This window comes from Heteronotia binoei, chromosome 6, assembly GCF_032191835.1.
Source record: "Heteronotia binoei isolate CCM8104 ecotype False Entrance Well chromosome 6, APGP_CSIRO_Hbin_v1, whole genome shotgun sequence".
Lineage (NCBI taxonomy): Eukaryota > Metazoa > Chordata > Lepidosauria > Squamata > Gekkonidae > Heteronotia > Heteronotia binoei.
This window is the reverse complement of record NC_083228.1, coordinates 147,747,504-147,768,040: the sequence shown is the minus strand read 5'-3', so window position 1 is coordinate 147,768,040 and position 20,537 is coordinate 147,747,504. Positions and strand designations below refer to the sequence as shown.

Sequence of the window (20,537 nt, the reverse complement as noted above, 5' to 3'; positions counted from 1 at the left end):
CGGTTAGAGCGGTTCCTCAGTGGAACAGGCTTCCTCGGGAGGTGATGGGCTCTCCTTCGTTGGAGGTTTTTAAACAGAGGTTGGATGGCCATCTGACAGCAATGAAGATCCTGTGGATTTAGGGGGAGGTGCTTGTGAGTTTCCTGCATTGTGCAGGGGGTTGGACTGGTTGACCCTAGAGGTCCCTTCCAACTCTATGATTCTATGATTCTCTTCTACGAGTGGGGAATCAAACCCGGTTCTCCCAGATAAGAGTCTGCACACTTCACCACGGCACTAAATCGGCTCTCGCAAGCAAGAGGCCCTGCCTGACCCCCTTACCTAGAATGGTTTCATCCGTCCCAAAGTGAGCCCGGTAGAAGAGAACCATCTCCAGCCAGTAGACGTGGTAGACCACGGTCAGGATGACTACGAGAAAGACGGTCGCGCCCAAGCCGCAAGCCAGCTCCACGGTATACCTTGGGACCGGAACTGGGAACAAAAATCAAGACAGGGACGTTCATAATCAGGACCGGATTAAACCCTGTGGAGGCCCCTAGGCAGTCGAAAACTTGTGGGGCCCCTCGCAAACTATCTCCGAGTGTCCACCCAGCTGCCAACAGTCCCAACTTCAGCCTGCAGGCCCCTTCTCAAAAGCACCTTTGACAAAGCTTTGGGGGAGAGGCAGAGAGGCAAATGTGGCGACGCCAGCAGCAGCTGGGCAAGTCGGGCAAAGAGCGGCTCAGTTGCTGGCTGAAGGTGCAGGCTGGGAGGGCTGCAAGCAGGGGGGAAAACGGGGGGAGGAGCTCGCCCGGGGCCCCTAAAGGCATGGGAGCCCGTAGGCCTGTGACTACTTGGCCTAATTGTTAATCCAGCCCTGTTCATCATAGATTATAACAGAGCTCAAATCTTTCTGGGTTAAATGCTGGAGGGGACGCTGAAAAAGAAAATACTACTGCAGCTCCTTCGTGCTGCTACAGAACTAGTGCTAAGCAACAGAATCGTGATCTGGTCTCTGCCCAGAGTAGCTCCGCTAGATCGGACAACTGGTCCGCCTTGTCCAGAATCCTGCTTCCCGCAATGGCTCTTTTCAAACTCCCTTGGTATTCCATTTAAGTAACTAGTTGCAAACAGATTTTTTTCCCCCCCGTCATTTCAGACAGACCCGTTTTAGTAACTGGCTGCTAGAGAAAAATTATATACTCGTTCACATAAACCCATTTGCATCTGGTTAGCAAATCTGGTTGAGTCGTTCTTGATGGAAATTGCTTTCTTTCATTTTCACTTCCTCTCTGTCCTTCTTAATTGCTGTAGTGCACTGTTTAAAATAAGAGCCCCGTGGCGCAGAATGGTAAAGCTGCAGTACTGCAGCCGGAGCCCTCCGCTCACGACCTGAGTTCGATCCCCCAGCGGAAGCTGGGTTTTCAGGTAGCCGGCTCCAGGGTGACTCTGCCTTCCATCAATCCGAGGTCGGTAAAATGAGTCCCCAGCTTGCTGGAGGGAAAGTGTAGATGACTGGGGAAGGCAATGGCGAACCACCCCGTAAAAAGTCTACCGTGAAAACGTCATGATGGAACGTCACCCCAGAGTCGGAAACAACTGGTGCTTCCACAAGGGACTATCTTTACCTTTAACATTTGGGGATGTTCAGTCTGGAGAAGAGGAGGTTGAGGTGGGGGGGGGACAGGATAACTCTCTATAAGTATTTGAAGGGCTATCACCTAGAGAAACTGAGTCCTGTGGTGCAGAGAGGTAAGCTGCAGAATTGTAGTCCAAGCTCTGCTCACGACCTGAGTTCGATCCCAGCAGAAGCTGGGTTCAGGTAGCCGGCTGGAGGTTGACTCAGCCTTCCATCTTCTGAGGTCGGTCAAATGAGTTCCCAGCTTGCTGGGGGGGGGGGGGAGTGTAGATGACTGGGGAAGGCAATGGCAAACCACCCCGTAAAAAGTCTGCTGTGAAAAACGTCATGCAGCATCTCCCCAGAGTTGGAAACGGCTGGTGCTTCCACAGGGGACTGCCTTTACCTTTTACACTTAGAGGAACTGAGTCCCGTGGCACAGAGTGGTAAAGCTGCAGAATTGCAGTACAAGCTCTGCTCACGACCTGTTCAATCCCGGCAGAAGCTGGGTTCAGGTAGCCGGCTGGAGGTTGACTCAGCCGTCCATCCTTCCGAGGTCGTTAAAATGAGTGCCCAGCTTGCTGGGGGGAAAGCGTAGAGGACTGGGGAAGGCAAGGGCAAACCACCCCGTCAAAAGCCTGCCGTGAAAACGTTGTGAAAGCAACGTTACTGCAGAGTCGGAAACGACTGGTGCTTGCACAGGGGACTACCTTGACCTTTTTTACTGTTTAAAATGCCCATAGTGCTTCCTACAATGTCACTCTTAACTTTTTTTTTTTTGCTGCGCAATCATTTGTTAAACATTTGAGTGCTATAGCGCTAACCTTCTACAGCGTTTCAGCTCTATAGCACTACCATTTAAATGCACTGATTCCACTGAGCACCTCACCTGCCGCATGGATGCAGAGTAGGAGTCAAGTAGCACCTCTAAGACCAACAAACTTTTATTCAGAATGAAAGCTTTCGTACGCATGCATGCTTCTTCAGACAAGGGAGTGGGGTACAGTGAGCTGAAATACTTCTAGCTGGTGGGTTAAGAGTGTAAAGAAGAAGATAGAAAGAAGATATTGGATTTATATCCCGCCCTCCACTCCGAAGAGACTCAGAGCGGCTCACAATCTCCTTTCCCTTCCTCCCCCACAACAGACACCCTGTGAGGTGATGAAGATACTGGATTTATATCCCGCCCTCCACTCCGAAGAGACTCAGAGCGGCCTACAATCTCCTTTCCCTTCCTCCCCCACAACAGACACCCTGTGAGGTGGGTGGGGCTGGAGAGGGCTCTCACAGCAGCTGCCCTTTCAAGGACAACCTCTGCCAGAGCTATGGCTGACCCAAGGCCATTCCAGCAGGTGCAAGTGGAGGAGTGGGGAATCAAACCCGGTTCTCCCAGATAAGAGTCCACACACTTAACCACTACACCAAACTGGCTCACCGTTAGGATCAATGGCAAAATAGTGTAATAAATTGGAAGACCATTTGGTCTGTATAGCATTTGTGTGGGAAACCAATAAAAGGTAAAAAAAAATTGCCTGTTAATTGCTTTCGCTACAAGTCTAGGTAAAACAAAAGGACACGTATCTCCTAGTGATGTTCTTGTCCATCTAATTTACTTTTAAATCTACTGCTAACGAGGTCTAACACCTCGTTATCAGACCTGGTTGGAATGCGTCTGTGCGTGTGTGCATGCACGCACACACAACTTGCAAGTGAACTGGATAATACTGAGTTGTAAACACAAGATACATTTTCATTAAAGTACATAAAACTAAAGATTATAAAAGTGTGTCCTCAGCTCTCGCAGTGCTTTCTGGCGGAAAGGTGGGCATTCTTTTTGGAAGAGGACAGGGCTGCAGGGTGATGATAAGAGAATGTGGCCCTCTTTGGCAGGGGCTCGATGTCCCTGGGAGCCCAGGGATACCTCAGAAAACCTCAGCGATGCCGGTCCAGAATTAAGCAGAGCAAGGCATCGTTCTTTGATGTCTTGGAAGCTTGGGGGGGAGAGGGGGGGTGTTCCCTCCTACTCACTCGCAATCATAATTCTTTGACCATATGAGGAGGCTGTGGGAACAGGTGTTACCCAAGCTGGGAATTTCGCAGACATGGCTGTGAGTATAAAACTCCTCTTAGTTCAGTACACCCATCCCGCCCCCCCAATAGTCCTCCACTACTCATGCAAAGATTAAATCAGTCAGTCCTAAGGGAAATCAACCCCGACTGTTCCCTGAAAGGTCAGATGCTGAAGCTGAAGCTCAAATACTTTGGCCACCCAATGAGAAGGGAGCACTCGCTGGAGAAGACTCGATAGTCCCTTGGACTGCAAGAAGATCCAATCAGTCAGTCCTAAGGGAAATCAACCCAGACTGTTCCCTGGAAGGTCAGATGCTGAAGCTGAAGCTCAAAGACTTTGGCCACCCAATGAGAAGGGAGCCCTCACTGGAGAAGACTCTTGAGAGTCCCTTGGACTGCAAGAAGATCCAATCAGTCAGTCCTAAGGGAAATCAACCCAGACTGTTCCCTGGAAGGTCAGATGCTGAAACTGAAGCTCAAATACTTTGGCCACCAAATGAGAAGGGAGCCCTCACTGGGGAACACCCTGATGCTGGGAAAGACAGAAGGCCAAAGAAGAAGGGGATGGCAAAAGAGGAGGTGGCTGGACAGCGTTACTGATGTAATAAACACAAATTTGAGCAGACTTCAGAGGATGGTGGAAGACAGGAGGGCCTGGCGTGACTTGGTCCAGGGGGTCGCAAAGAGTCGGACTCGACTGTGCGACTGTCAGCGCACTTATTTCTGTAACACGATGGTTCCTTAGACAAAGAGCAGGTCATCAGCTCTTTACTGCTCCCCCCCTTATTTACAACCATTGGGCAAGTAATAAATCCATCTGGCCAAGGATGTTTATGCTACAGCCTGGCTGGTACCACTTTCAAGTCGCCTCTCCCACAGATTCACACAGACAACTCTTATCTTCTGCTGGAGAAGTGTGAGAATGGGAGATGTTTTTAATAGCCCAAATTCCATAGTAATAAAAGAGATAGTGTTTAGCATCCTTTGAACCCGTGACTCACCCGTGTGGGGTGACATGATAAGAGGTTTACAAGATAATGCATGGGATGGAGAAAGTAGAGAAAGAAGTCCTTTTCACTCTTTCTCACAATACAAGAACTCGTGGGCATTCGATGAAATTGCTGAGCAGTCGTGTTAGAACAGATAAAAGGAAGTACTTCTTCATCCAAAGGGTGATTAACATGTGGAATTCACTGCCACAGGAGGTGGTGGCAGCTACAAGCATAGACAACTTCAGGAGGGGGTTAGATAAAAATATGGAGCAGAGGTCCATCAGTGGCTATTAGCCACAGTGTGTATATATATATGTGTGTGTGTGTGTGTATAATTTTTTTTGGCCACTGTGTGACACAGAGTGTTGGACTGGATGGGCCATTAGTCTGATCCAACATGGCTTCTCTTATGTTCTTATGTGACACAGAGTGTTGGACTGGAGGGGCCATTGGCCTGATCCAACAGGGCTTCTCTTATGTGACACAGAGTGTTGGACTGGATGGGCCACTGGCCTGATCCAGCATGGCTTCTCTTATATTCTTATGTGACTCAGAGTGTTGGACTGGAGGGGCCATTGGCCTGATCCAACAAGGCTTCTCTTATGTTCTTATGTGACACAGAGTGTTGGACTGGATGGGCCATTAGCCTGATCCAACATGGCTTCTCTTATGTTCTTATGTGACACAGAGTGCTGGACTGGATGGGCCATTGGCCTGATCCAACATGGCTTCTCTTATGTTCTTATGTGACACAGAGTGTTGGACTGGATGGGCCATTGGCCTGATCCAACATGGCTTCTCTTATGTTCTTCAGTATGCATCTGTAATGTAACCTTTGAAGATATCCTATATAGCAGCTGTGTAACTCTGTAAACGTCATTACTCCCAAAGCTTGTGTCCTTGGTACAGCTTCTGTGCTTCTAACAATAAAACAGCTTTGATTTAAAACCAAAGACTGATTATTGAGAAATACTGGCACTTGACAGCGACTGAGCAACCACAAAACTAATGCCTTATTTGCTTCTAAGGAACCCCTCTGCAGCTGAGTTATAACCCCTCCAGCTTTTTTACCACCACCCCCATCTCTTTGCATGCGGGCATAGACTGAAAATGTTACCACCCTTTAGCAAATACAGAGAGGGAAGGAATTTCTTAGAATAAATGCATGCAAAATTTGCAGGGATTTATTCACCATAGTCCGTTAGCCTACAAGGAAGCACCCGGTTTCTTGCCCGTTATTTAGCAAGGTGTTAAGGGTGTATTTCTTTTCTCTCTTAGGCTCCATGGCTGCTTTAATGGGGGATCAACTGCATGTCCCCAAAACATCACTCCCATGTAGGCTGGCCAGCTCCTCCAAGGACACGGGCAGGAGGGGAGAGAGAAAAGGTTGCCAACTTATAGGCTGGGAAACTCCTGGAGATTTGGGGGTGGAGCCTGGAGAGAACAGGGGAAGAAGAGGAAGAAGAGGACGAGGAAAAAGAAAAAGAAGAGGAGGATATTAGATTCATACCCTGCCCTTCTCTCTGAATCTCAGAGTAACTCACAATCTCCTTTCTCTTCCTCCCCCACAAAAAAAACCCCCTGTGAGATAGATGAGGGTGGGAAAGCTCTGACAGAAGTTACCCTTTCAAAGACAGCTCTGAAAGAGCTATGACTGACCCAAGGTCATTCCAGCAGCTGCAAATGGAGGAGTGAGGAATCAAACCCGATTCTCCCAGATAGAGTCCACACGCTTAACCACTACACCAAACTGGCTCTCAAAGCCATACAGAGTCCATCCTCCAAAGCATCCACTTTCTCCAGGGGAACTGATCTCTGTAGTCTGGAGATGAGATGTGATTCTGCAGGATTCCCAGGTCTCACCTGGAGGCTGGCATCCCAAGTTACTTGCTCTAGGGAGTTCAATGTGTGGGTACACTGTATTTTGCCAGTAATGCATTTTATGCGTTACTGCTCCCTCCTCAAGCAATTAAGCCAGACCAACCCAACCGTCCTCTTAAAATACAGGGGGGAAATGTTTTACATTCCCGTTATTCCAGTTAGCAATGTTAAATGCATCACTACAGAAGCTGAACATTTTTGGGGTGGGGGAGAATTATAAGCATTCCCACTTACTGCACCCAATACTTCTAGGAACGAGTCATTTTGCTTCTCTCATTGTCACAAAAAATGCTTCTCACATTGTCCTTACGGAACCGTTGCACAGGGCATTTCAAATACCAACTGCGGTGTGCTAATCAGTCTTTCAGTTTGGCGTAGTGGTTAAGTGTGTGGACTCGTATCTGGGAGAACTGGGTTTGATTCCGCACTCCTCCACTTGCAGCTGCTGGAATGGCCTTGGGTCAGCCATAGCTCTCGCAGAGCTGTCCTTGAAAGGGCAGCTGCCGGGAGAGCCCTCTCAGCCCCACCCACCTCACAGGGTGCCTGTTGTGGGAGGAGAAGATAGAGGAGATTGCAAACTGCTCTGAGTCTCTGATTCAGGGAGAAAGGTGAGGTATAAATCTGCAGTCGTCTTCTTCAAGTAGAGCATGACGCCCTGCCAGGTGGACACGCTAGCTGGAGGAGGAGGAGGAGGAAGAGGAGGAGGTGCCTCAGGTCAGCAGCTGCAGAATCTCCTCCTCCTGCAGACGAGACGTCCTTGGCTCAAGGTATGCGGACGTTGGTTAGGCTGGTGGAAGGGACAGCTAGGAAAAATAACAGAGGCCAGTCACCAGCCTCCAATCACTGGCCTTAAGCGTTCTTCCATCCAGGTGAGCAACCTGAACCACAATCTACCCACAGAGCTGCAGCACGGCAAGTGGTAAGCACCCAACTGCAGACACTTTCTGCAGGGGAGGGGATGCGGCTTGCTAGGAAGGCCTATGCACGACACACAGGAGGTTTATTTATTTCTTTAGACTATTTATATTCTGTTCTATCCCAAAGAGGGCCCAGGGTGGATAACAACTTTATAAAACAGTATAAATAACAATTAAAACATATCATATCAATAAAACAATACAATTTGATCATAAACAGTTACAGGCGGTGGCTCAGACAGGCACCTGTGATATAGATTAAGAATCTGGCACAGTACAGAGGTAAGTTTAATATCACAGCAGGGATGGAACGGCAGAATAGGGCCGGCCGATGGAAGGAACGGCCAATAAAGTTGGACGTCCTCGGCCTCAACTAAAGGCCTGGTGGAATAGCTCCGTTTTACAGGCCCTATGAAAAGGTAACAGTTCAGTGACGGCCCGGATCTCCGATGAGAGCTGATTCCACCAGGCTGGGGGCCAAGGCCGAAAAGGCCCTAGCTCTAATTGAGGCAAGATGGATGTCCTTCAGGCCAGGGACGGTGAGCACATGTTGTGTGCCGGATCGTAGAGATCTCCGGGACATATATGGGGAGATGCGGTCCTGTAGATATGTCGGTCCCAGGCCGTGCGAGGCTTTAAAAGTCAGTACTAAAACCAGTACTAAAACCAGGCTCACTCCTTGATATTCCCAGGTAAAAGGATCAGGTGACAGCAGCTCAATCTCGCTGTATCAATATAGCATGGTAATCAATAGACTCAATGCCTCTCAATTGTACCGCTATAGCACTATAGGGCTATAGGGCTATAGCACTATAGCGCTCACCTTGGAATGCTCAAAAACAAGATAGTGTGGCAGGAAAAGGGTGTGGCAGAACTGCACTTTGAAATGACTACAGCGCTTCAGAGACAGGTCATTAATGGAAGGATATTCACTGTACAAAACCCCCGTCCCTGTATCACTTTGCTTGGAACTGGGCCAACAATAACATCTGGTTTAGAATAGAAATGTGAAAAAAGGACAATGGCGACAGTTCTCTTCTATTGACTGTTCCCCACCATCTGTCAATCAGGAGCATTCCGCCTCTAAACACAAAGGCTATTGGTCATCACATCAGAAGAGCTGGATCAGACCAGGGAGGGTCCATCTTGTCCAGCATCCTGTCCCACACAGGGGCCAACCAGTTCCTCTCGAGGTCGAACAACAGGGCAGAGAGGCCGAGGCCTTCATAAGAAGAGCCCTGCTGGGTCAAACCAGTGAGGGTCCATCTTGTTCAACCTCCTGTCTCACACAGTGGCCAGACAGTTCCTCTGGAGGGCCAACAACAGGGCAGAAAAACTGAAGCCTTCCCCTGAGAAGAACATCAGAAAAGCCCTGCTGGGTCAGATCAAGGAGGGTCCATCTAGTCCAGCATCCTGCCTTACACAGTGGCCAACCAGTTCCTCTGGAGAGCCAACCACAGGGCAGAGAGGCCGAGGTCTTCCCCTGAGAAGAACCTCAGAAGAGCCCTGCTGGGTCAGACCAGGGAGGGTCCATCTAGTCCAGTCTCTTGTCTCGCACAGTGCCCAACTAGTTCCTCTAGAGGGCCAGCAACAGGGCAGGGAGGCCGAGGCCTTCCCCTGAGAAGAACATCAGAAGAGCCCTGCTGGGTCAGACCAGTGATAGTCCATCTAGTTCACTCTCCTGTCTCACACAGTGGCCAGCCAGTTCCTCTGGAGGGCCAACAACAGGGCAGAGAGGCTGAGGCCTTCCTAAGAACATCAAAAGAGCCCTGCTTGATCAGACCAGTGAGGGTCCATCTAGTCCGGCCTCCTGTTCAAGTCCAGCAACCGTTCCCCAATATTTCTGGCTGTATCTGTGACACACTGCTTGGGATACCCCCTACCTTGCAACTTCACGATGGCTTGCCTGTATTCTTCACCCTTTGGGTTGCGTGCATAGCAGGTGTAGTTACGCTTCAGGTCTTCTTCTGTGGCTTGTGGGACAATCAGAGTCTTCTCCAAATCCATGTTTTGCAAAGAATCATTCTTCTCACTGAATAAGGTCAAGAAAACAAAAAGAATACAGGGCAAAAGAGAACTTTTAATCTGAACAAAACTCTGCATTCCCACATTTTCTTTTCTGCGTAGCCACAGGCTTGAAAAGAACATTGCCACTGATGATCATGCTGACGTGCATTTTCCTACATGTGCCAGAAATCAGTGACTAACTGCTTTGCATATACTATGGACCCAGCCCACCAAGAAGCCCTTCAGCGCTGGAAAGCAGCTGCTCAAATTCTAGCTGTATCTGAAGAAGTCCAGCCTCCTGTCTCACAAAGTGGCCAACCAGTTCCTCTGGAAGGCCAACGACAGGGCAGAGAGGCCCAGGCCTTCCCCTGAAAAGAACATCAGAAGAGCCCTGCTGGATCAGACCAGTGAGGTTCCATCTAGTCCAGCCTCTTCTCACACAGTGGCCAGCCAGTCCCTCTAGAGGGCCAACAACAGGGCAGAGAGGCTGAGGCCTTCATAAGAACATCAGAAGAGCTCTGCTGGATCAGACCAGTGAGGGTCCATCTAGTCCAGCATCCTGTCCCACACAGAGGCCAACCAGTTTCTCTGGAGGGCAAACAACAGGTCATGGAGGCCAAGGTCTTCATAAGAGCATGAGAAGAGCCCTGTTGGCTAGACCAGTGAGGGTCCATCTAGTCCAGCCTCCTGTCTCACACACTGGTCAACCAGTTCCTCTGGAGGGCCAACAACAGGGCAGAGAGGCTGACGGCTTCCCCTGAGAAGAACATCAGAAGAGCCCTGCTGGATCAGACCACTGAGGGTCCATCTAGTCCAGCATCCTGTCTCACACAAGGGCCAACTAGTTCCTCTGGAGGGCCAACCACAGGGCAGAGAGGCCAAGGCCTTCCCCAGAGAAGAACATCAGAAGAGCCCTGCTGGATCAGACCAGGGAGAGTCCATCTAGTCCAGCCTCCTGTCTCACACAAGGGCCAACCAGTTCCTCTGGAGGGCCAACAACAGGGCAGAGAGGCTGAGGCCTTCATAAGAACATCAGAAGAACCCTGCTGGGTCACACCAGCGAGGGTCTAACCAGTTTAGCATCCTGTCTCACACAGAGGCCAACCAGTTCCTCTGAAGGGAAAACAGCAGGGCATGGCCAAGGTCTTCATAAGAACATGAGAAGAGTTCTGTTGGTTAGACCCATGAGAGTTCATCTAGTCCAGCCTCCTGTCTCACACACTGGCCAACCAGTTCCTCTGGAGGGTCAACAACAGGCCTTCCTCTGGTATTACCTCCTGGATCTGTGATTCAGATTCTCTCTGAATTTAGTTTACCCTCCATGAATCTATCAGAGCCCCCTTTAAAGCTGTCTATACCTGTGGCCATTACCGCATCTCCAGGCAGCAAATCCCACATTTTAATGACTCGCCATGCATGCAAAGCAGACGCCGTTCCTTCTTTGCCATAAGCCCTCCCAGATTTAACAGCCATTCCCCTCTTCCTCGTGCACCTGCTGAAATGAGTTCTGACTCACAAAAGTTTATGTCGGAATAAAATTTATTGGTCTTCTGCTGGGTTCCTGTTTTATTTCCCCTCTTCCGCGGAACAGCAGCTCCGCGAGGGGCCCAAGCACAAAATGCCAAGATTGTTTGGAGGGAAACTGTGACAATGAAGCTCACGCCCAAAAAGAGCCGGCCTCACAGCAGGGATATGGCAAAAGTTTCTGTGTTTAAACAATTTATTGGTAGCATATGGTTACAAAACTTAACTATTTCTTAATTTTTTTTTCCCTCGCATTAACCCATATGACATTTCCATCCCCCCTCCCTCCAATGTTGACTTCCCCGAGGTTATAAATTTAAAATCAATATTAAAGGCACTTCTAACTGCTAAAGTTCAATGTATATATTCTTACTACTAAAAAATTGTCCAATGTTTCTTTACTTTCCAAGTTTTCTCCATATATCCTTTAAATTTTCTCCACTCCCTTTTGAATATCTCTAAATCATAGTCTCTTAGTGTTCTAGTTAGTTTGTCCATTTCACACCACGATAAAACTTTCATGGTCCAGTCCCATTTCTCCGGTACTTTTTCTTGCTTCCAAAGCTGCGCGTATAATGTCCTAGCAGCTGATAGCAGGTACCAAATTAGAGTCTTGTCTTCTTTTGGAAATTTTTCTAATTGTAATCCAAGTAAAAACGTCTCTGCAGTTTTCTTAAAGTCATAGCCCAAAATTTTGGAGATTTCTTGTTGTATCATCTTCCAGATAATGTATTTGTTTCAAACCATCCCGATTGTAAAAGATGCAAAAACAATTTAACAAATGGCAAAGGAAAATTTCTGATTTCATTTGGGCCGGGATATGGCAAAAGTTTCTAGCCCACAAAATACTCAGGTTTTGAGCACTGGCTTTGCGTGCAGGCGGTCTTGCGTTTAACCCAGTAAAAGACCCAGTACCTGCAGCGATTTTATTTGGAGATAGAAGGATCGGACCTACATGGAAACAAGGATCTCTACCACTGGGCTCCAGCCCTAGCCTTAGAAATGAAGTTTCATCCTAGAATCCTAGAGCTGGAAGGGACTACAGGGTCATCTAGTCCAACCCCCTGCACATGCAGGAAACTCACAAGCACCTCCCCCTGAATTCACAGGATCCTCATTGCTGTCAGATGGCCATCTAGCCTCTGCTTAAAAACCTCCAAGGAAGGAGAGCCCACCCCCTCCCGAGGAGGAAGCCTGTTCCACTGAGGAATCATAGAATCCTAGAGCTGGAAGGGATCTCCAGGGTCATCTAGTCCAACCCCCTGCACAATGCAGGGAATTCACAAACCCCTCCCCCTAAATTCACAGGATCCTCATTGCTGTCAGATGGCCATCTAGCCTCTGCTTAAAAACCTCCAAGGAAGGAGAGCCCACCCCCTCCCGAGGAGGAAGCCTGTTCAACTGAGGAATCATAGAATCCTAGAGCTGGAAGGGATCTCCAGGGTCATCTAGTCTAACCCCCTGCACAATGCAGGAGACTCACAAACACCTCCCCCTAAATTCACAGGATCCTCATTGCTGTCAGAGGGCCATCTAGCCTCTGTTGAAAAACCTCCAAGGAAGGAGAGCCCACCACCTCCCGAGGAAGCCACTGAGGAATCGCTCTGTCAGGAAGTTCTTCCTAATGTTGGGCCGGAAACTCTTTTGATTTAATTTCAACCCGCTGGTTCTGGTCCTGCCTTCTGGGGCCACAGAAAACAATTCCACACCATCCTCTATAGGACAGCCCTTCAAGTACTTAAAGATGGTGATCCTATCACCTCTCCAGGCTCCTGCCAGATCATACTACCAACTGGTTGCTTTGACTGACTGATGCCATTTCGCAGACTGGGGAACATTTTCACACTTGAAACCCGGCAGATCCACTACAAGTCAGAGGGGATAACAGAAAGACACAGAGCTGGAATGGTCCCCCAAGGGCTACTGTTAGGGATTCTTAACAGAGTTAAGCAGAAGGTAAAAGAATAAAGCAGCCAGGCACACACACATTCAACTTTAAAAATAATATTTTCATATCTAGTGAAGAAAGGGTAATTTGGAAAGTCTAAGAAAACAGGAAAGGATAAACATCCTATCTAATTTCTCTAACTACCGTATTTTTCGATCCATTGGACGCTCCGGACCATTAGACACAGGTGCCTGGCTGGGAGACAAGCGGCGAGATCGCTCCCTCCGCCCCCACCGCAAACCCAGCACTCTGCAGGGAGCGATCTCGCTGCTTGTCTCCCAGCCAGGCACGCAGGCGTGGCGTGCTTCCCCCGCGCCTGCGTGCCTGGCTGGGGGACAAGCGGCGAGATCGCTCCCTGCAAAGTGCTGGGTTTGCGATGGGGGCGGAGGGAGCGATCTCGCCGCTTGTCTCTGAGCCAGGCACGCAGGCACGGAGAAAGCATGCCGCCCCCTCCACAGCCGGAGCTAGCGAAGCGCTGGGTTTGTGGAGGGGGCGGCGTGCCTTCCCCGTGCCTGCCTGGCTTCAGCTAATGCTTACAGCAAGCGCCTGGATCGCTCCCTCCGGCCTCCGATCCCAGCGCTTGCTATAAGCAGCAGCTGAAGCCAGGCAGACAGGCACAGAGGAAGCACCCGCCTCCTCCGCAAACCCAGCGTTTGGCGAGCGCCGGCTGTGGAGGGGGCGGCATGTTTTCTCCCTGCCTGTTTGGCTTCTCTTATGTGACCAAGAGTGTTGGACTGGATGGGCCACTGGCCTGATCCAACATGGCTTCTCTTCTGTTCTTATGTGACACAGAATGTTGGACTGGATGGGCCACTGGCCTGATCCAACATGGCTTCTCTTCTGTTCTTATGTGACACAGAGTGTTGGACTGGCTGGGCCACTGGCCTGATCCAACAGGTCTTCTCTCATGTTCTTATGTACCTTCTTTCTCTACCTTCAAAATACTGGCCCCAACACTCTCCCCGAGGGACTCCTGCTCTATGTCAAGAGGAAGGCAAAAAAAAATCTCCAGGATCTCTGGGCTAATCCAGCCTGCTGGGAAATTCCTTCTTGACTTCAAAGAGGTGATTGGCATGACCCTGGGTATATAAGAAGGAAGAGCTCATCTATTCCTGCTGTCCCTCTTATTATCTGCCCAAGGTCACTTTATCAGAGCTGCTGCCTAACAGACTTCCAGCCTCTGCTTAGAAATCTCCAAAGAAGAAGAAGATATTGGATTTATATCCCGCCCTCCACTCCGAAGAGTCTCAGAGCGGCTCACAATCTCCTTTCCCTTCCTCCCCCACAACAGACACCCTGTGAGGTAGATGAAGATATTGGATTTATATCCCGCCCTCCACTCCGAAGAGTCTCAGAGCGGCTCACAATCTCCTTTCCCTTCCTCCCCCACAACAGACACCCTGTGAGGTAGATGAAGATATTGGATTTATATCCCGCCCTCCACTCCGAAGAGTCTCAGGGTGGCTCACAATCTCCTTCACCTTCCTCCCCCACAACAGACACCCTGTGAGGTAGATGAAGATATTGGATTTATATCCCACCTTCCACTCCGAAGAGTCTCAGAGCGGTTCACAATCTCCTTTCCCTTCCTCCCCCACAACAGACACCCTGTGAGGTAGAGGAAGATATTGGATTTATATTCTGCCCTCCACTCCGAAGAGTCTCAGAGCAGCTCACAATCTCCTTTCCCTTCCTCCCCCACAACAGACACCCTGTGAGGGAGATGAAGATATTGGATTTATATCCTGCCCTCCACTCCGAAGAGTCTCAGAGCGGATCACAATCTCCTTTCCCTTCCTCCCCCACAACACACACCCTGTGAGGTAGATGAAGATATTGGATTTATATCCCGCCCTCCACTCCGAAGAGTTTCAGAGCGGCTCACAATCTCCTTTCCCTTCCTCCCCCACAACAGACAACCTGTGAGGTAGATGAAGATATTGGATTTATATCCCCCCCTCCACTCCGAAGAGTCTCAGAGCGGCTCACAATCCCCTTTCCCTTCCTCCCCCACAACAGACACCCTGTGAGGAGAGTGGGGCTGAGAGCTCTCACAGCAGCTGCCCTTTCAAGAACAGAGTCTCAGAGTAGCTCACAATCTCCTTTATCTTCCTCCCCCACAACAGACACCCTTGTGAGGGAGATGAAGATATTGGATTTATATCCCGCCCTCCACTCCGAAGAGTCTCAGAGTGGCTCACAATCTCCTTTCCCTTCCTCCCCCACAACAGACACCCTGTGAGGTAGATGAAGATATTGGATTTATATCCCGCCCTCCACTCCAAAGAGTCTCAGAGTGGCTCACAATCTCCTTTCCCTTCCTCCCCCACAACAGACACCCTGTGAGGTAGATGAAGATATTGGATTTATATCCCGCCCTCCACTCTGGAGCGTCTCAGAGCGACTCACAATCCCCTTTCCCTTCCTCCCCCACAGCAGACACCCTGTGAGGAGGGTGGGGCTGAGAGAGCTGTCCCAGAAGCTGCCCTTTCAAGGACAGAGTCTCAGAGCGGCTCACAATCTCCTTTCCCTTCCTCCCCCACAAAAGACACCTTGTGAGGTGGGTTTGGCTGAGCAGTTGCCCTTTCAAGGACAACCTCTGCCAGAGCTATGGCTGACTCAAGGCCATTCCAGCATCTGCAAGTGGAGAAGTGGGGAATCAAACCTGGTTCTCCCGAATAAGAGTTCGCACACTTAACCACTACACCAAACTGGCTCTCCAAAGAAGGAGAGCCAATCACCTCCCAAGGAAGCCTGTTCCACTGAGGAACTGCTCTGTCTTCCTAATGTCTAGTCAAAAACTCTTTTGATTTAATTTCATTTCCTTGGGCACGTTCACACATGCTCCATAATACAATTTCAGTCCACTTCACTGGCAGTTTTCAAGTGGATTTTGCCATTGCACACAGTGCAAGATGCACTGAAAGTGGATTGGAAGCCTGTTCTTTAGTGGGTGTGAAAATGCCCCTCGGTTCTGGTCCGACTTTCGGGGGCAACAGAAAAAACTCCATCCTCTCTGGGACAGCCCGTCAGATACTGTGAATCAGTTCAACGTAGCTTCAGGAGCTCTCTCTCTCGGCTTGACTTCGCGAACGAAGATTTAAGAAAGGTGCAGTAGTCCACGTTTGCTGCAGGCTCGCTGGTGGCTGACAAGACCAATGTGGGACAGGCAGGTCCGGCCACAGCGGCTGCAGGGAAAAGTCTGATTTAGGGTTGGTCCTGTAGCAGTGCGATTCTTCCTCAATCTCCTTTTGTCCTCAAGACCAGCTATGCGTGTGTTCTCAAAGGAAGAGACAGCCTGGTGGATGGTGTGCCTCCATGCTTTGCGATCTGAGGCTAGGTCAGACCACTGGTGATGGTTGATGTGACAGGTGCCAAGGGATTTCTTCAAGGAGTCCTTGTACCTCTTCTTTGGTGCCCCTCTATTTCGATGGCCGGTGGAGAGTTCGCCATACAGGGCAATCTTGGGAAGGCGGTGGTTTTCCATCCTAGAAATATGCCCTGCCCAGCGCAGCTGCGTCTTCAAAAGCAGTGCCTCGATGCTGGTAACCTCTGCCCGCTTGAGGACTTCAGTGTTGGTCACAAAGTCACTCCAGTGGATGTTGAGGATGGTGCGAAGGCAGCGCTGATGAAAGCGCTCGAGGAGTCGCAGGTGATGACAGTATAAAACCCACGATTCGGAGCCATAGATGAGGGTTGTCATCACAACCGCTTTGTAAACATTGATTTTTGTGCCTTTTTTCAGATGCTTGTTGCTCCACACTCTTTTGTGCAGTCGGCCAAATGCACGGTTTGCCTTTGCCAGCCTGTTGTCAATCTCCTTGTCGATCTTGGCATCTGAGGAGATGATGCACCCCAGGTAGCTGAACTGCTGGACTGTCTTCAGAACTGATTCACCCACAGTGATGCAGGGAGGGTGATAATCTTCCTGGGGTGCAGGCTGGTGGAGAACTTCTGTCTTCTTCAGACTAACTTCTAGGCCGAATAGCTTGGCAGCCTCTGCAAAGCAGGACGTCATATGCTGCAGAGCTGATACCGAGTGGGAGACGAGTGCAGCATCATCAGCAAACAGTAGCTCTCGGATGAGTTTTTCCATTGTCTTGGAGTGTGCCTTTAGTCGCCTCAGGTTGAACAGGCTGCCATCGGTGCGATAGCGGATGTAGACACCATCGTCCTCATCTAGATCTACTGCGGCTCTTTGAAGCATCATGCTAAAGAAGATCGTAAAGAGAGTTGGCGCGAGAACGCAGCCTTGCTTTACACCTGTGCCTATTGGGAAGGGCTCCGAGAGGTCGTTGCAGTGTCTGACTTGGCCTCGCTGGTCTTCGTGTAGCTGGATGATCATGCTGAGGAACCTTGGGGGACATCCTAAATGTTCCAAGATTTGCCACAGGCCTTTCCTGCTAACGGTATCGAAAGCTTTGGTAAGGTCGACAAAAGTCACATACAGACCCTTGTTCTGTTCCCTGCATTTCTCTTGGAGCTGCCTGAGAACAAATACCATGTCGGTGGTGCTCCTGTTAGCTCTGAAGCCGCACTGGCTCTCTGGGAGGAGTTCTTCTGCAATGGTGGGCACCAGTCTGTTCAGGAGTATTCTGGCAAGGATTTTGCCTGCGATGGAGAGCAGGGTTATCCCCCGGTAGTTGGAGCAGTCTGACTTTTCCCCTTTGTTCTTGTATAGGGTGATGATGATTGCATCGCGAAAGTCCTGTGGTAATTTGCCTTGTTCCCAGCAGGTGACAAGTACTTTGTGAAGTGAGCTATGTAGTACTGTGCCCCCATGCTTCCAGATCTCTGGTGGAATTCCATCAACTCCTGCTGCCTTGCCACTTTTCAGTTGCTTGATGGCTTTAACAGTCTCTTCTAGGGTGGGGATCTCATCCAACTCTGTTTTCACCGGTTGAAGTGGGGTGAGGTGGATTGCTGAATCTTGAACTACGCGGTTGGCACTGAAGAGAACCTGAAAATACTCCGACCACCGGTTCAGTATGGATGCCTTGTCTGTGAGGAGCACTTGGCCGTCTGCACTATGCAAGGGACTCTGAGCCTGATATGATGGACCATATACTGCCTTCAGGGCTTCGTAGAACCCTCTTAAATCACCAGTGTCTGCACACAGCTGGGTTCTCTCTGCAAGCTTGGTCCACCACTCGTTCTGAATGTCTCGAAGCTTGCGCTGGAGGTTGCTACATGCAGCGCGAAAGGTTGCTTTTTTCCCAGGACAGGAGGGCTGAGCAAGATGTGCTTGGTAAGCAGATCTCTTTTTTGCCAGTAATTCTTGGATCTCTTGATTGTTCTCATCAAACCAGTCCTTGTTCTTCCTTGTGGAGAACCCGAGGACTTCTTCAGAGATCTGCAGGACGGTAGTTTTTAGGTGTTCCCAGAGTGCTTCTGGAGAAGGGTCTGTGGGGCAACTGAGGTCCTCAATTCTTGACTGGAGTTTTGCCTGGAAGGCAGCTTTAACTTCGGCTGACTGGAGGCTGCCAACCTGAAACTTCCTCCGAGGGATACCTCCTCTCCTGGGTGTGGGTTTAAAGTGAAGACGGAGATTGCAGCGTACAAGACGATGATCCGTATGACATTCTGCGCTGGGCATTACTCGGGTGTGTAAGACATCTCGAAGGTCTCTTTGGCGCACCAGAATGTAGTCGATAAGGTGCCAATGCTTGGACCGTGGGTGCATCCAGGTTGTCTTCAGACTGTTCTTCTGCTGGAAGATAGTGTTGGTGATGGTGAGCTGGTGCTCCATGCAGAATTCTAGCAGGAGGCGCCCGTTGTCATTGCAGTTGCCAATGCCGTGTTTGCCAAGTACTCCTTTCCAGGCTTCCGAGTCTTTACCTACTCTGGCATTGAAGTCGCCAAGGATGATCACCTTGTCCTCTGTAGGGGTCTTCCGTACGAGGTTGCGTAGATCAGCATAGAACTTGTTCTTTTCTGCAGGATCTGCTTGAAGGGTTGGGGCATACACACTGAAGAGTGTTGCATGCTGCTTGTTTTGAAGTGGGAGGCGCATGGACATGATGCGATCTGAGTGACCTGTTGGCAGGTTTTCGAGTTTGGAGGCAATGGAGTTCCTGACCATGAAGCCAACGCCAGAAAGGCGGCTCTCAGCCTTTGACTTACCCGACCAGTAGAGGGTATAGCCAGCACCGTGTTCTTGAAGACTACCTTCCTCAGGGAAACGGACCTCACTGAGAGCTGCTATGTCGATATTCAACCTGAGAAGTTCGTGGGCAACTAGAGCAGAGCGTCGTTCAGGGCGACCACTGCCTACTGTGTCAAGCATGGTTCTGATGTTCCAACACGCAAGCTTTAGTCTTTGCACACTTTGTGAGGCAGGTGCATGCCTTTTCTTTGTTGTTATTTTTCGACCGCAAGTAAGGATGCCCGTTGACCGCGGCTAGCCAACTGGGGTGGGGGAGACGAGCTTTGTTTAGGCCACCTTTTCTAGGCCCCTCTCCGTGTGGAGCAAGCAGTGCTGTCCCTAGATAAGGCTGCTTGGTCGTTCAGGGTGCTGCCGAAAGATGCTTTCGTCTCCGGGTTAGCATCAGGCGACCAATATCCTGAACCGCCTACATGCAGGATCGGGACTGCGGCTTCCAGTGGCACCTTCCACCTGCCGTTTCGCCCCTTGCCTATCGCTGCAGGACTTGATGCGTTGTGGGTTGTGTGTGTGGATATGCCCTTCAGGCCTGCGCAGAGGAATTTTTTAGGTGAAGTGCAGTGTGCGCGGTACTGGCTCCACCCTTTCACCTGGGGGTCATCTGCCATGGCCCAGTAAGCCGGGATGCCGGCAGTGAGTCCTCCAGGTGGTAGGTGTTACATTAACGAGCTCTATCTGCCCGGGTTTGATGTTAGAGTTTTCCTTCTCTTAGGCTGGCGAGGTTGGTGGGCCCAGCCTGCCCATCCGGTTATACCGCCGGACAATTCGGTTGCACCATGACGTAGCAAACTCTGTGGAAACGGGGGGGACCAGCGAGAAGGTGTTGCTACGGATGCAGTAAATGCAGGAGAGGCCATTGCAGTGACCATCTGCCAGGCATAGCCAGACAGTGACCACGCGGCGTTCACTACACCGGGAGAGGAGAGGCTATGTATTGCGCATGCACTTTCCCTGGGGGGGTAGGATTCCCAGAGGGAGCCCACCCCCCACCACCCCCGCTTCAGGAGCAAAGCAAGCAGAAAAACACAAGCCCGGAGAGTTCGGAGCTGGTTCGTCATCTCTCCCTCTGGCAATTCAAGTCCTTCCCAAACTCTCTCTTCGTTCCAATCTAAGACCCTGTGAGTCAGAGCTGCCCTGCTCAGATAGCTGGACTTAGTCTGTAAGGTGCCTCCCCCCCTCCAGTTTGGTGTAGTGCTTAAGTGTGTAGACTCTTATCTGGGAGAATCGGGTTTGATTCCCCGCTCCTCCACTTGCACCTGCTAGCATGGCCTTGGGTCAGCCATAGCTCTGGCAGAGGTTGTCCTTGAAAGGGCAGCTGCTGTGAGAGCCCTCTCCAGCCCCACCCGCCTCACAGGGTGTCTGTTGTGTGGGGAGAAGATATAGGAGATTGTGAGCCGCTCTGAGTCTCTGACTCAGGGAGAAGGGCTGGGTATAAATC

The 20,537-nt window shown here is 50.2% G+C and overlaps 1 protein-coding gene across 1 annotated transcript in view; it reads right to left on the bottom strand.

The window, feature by feature from the left end:
- IL1RAP (interleukin 1 receptor accessory protein) overlaps nucleotides 1-20,537 on the bottom strand; it is a 131,632-nt gene that overhangs the window by 44,343 nt on the left and 66,752 nt on the right. Inside the window, exons 8-9 of the mRNA XM_060242786.1 lie at nucleotides 9,341-9,489; nucleotides 322-471 (exon numbers count right to left, since the gene is read on the bottom strand). Of these exons, the coding sequence (XP_060098769.1) occupies nucleotides 322-471; nucleotides 9,341-9,489 (299 nt within the window). The remainder of the gene's footprint in view (nucleotides 1-321; nucleotides 472-9,340; nucleotides 9,490-20,537) is intronic.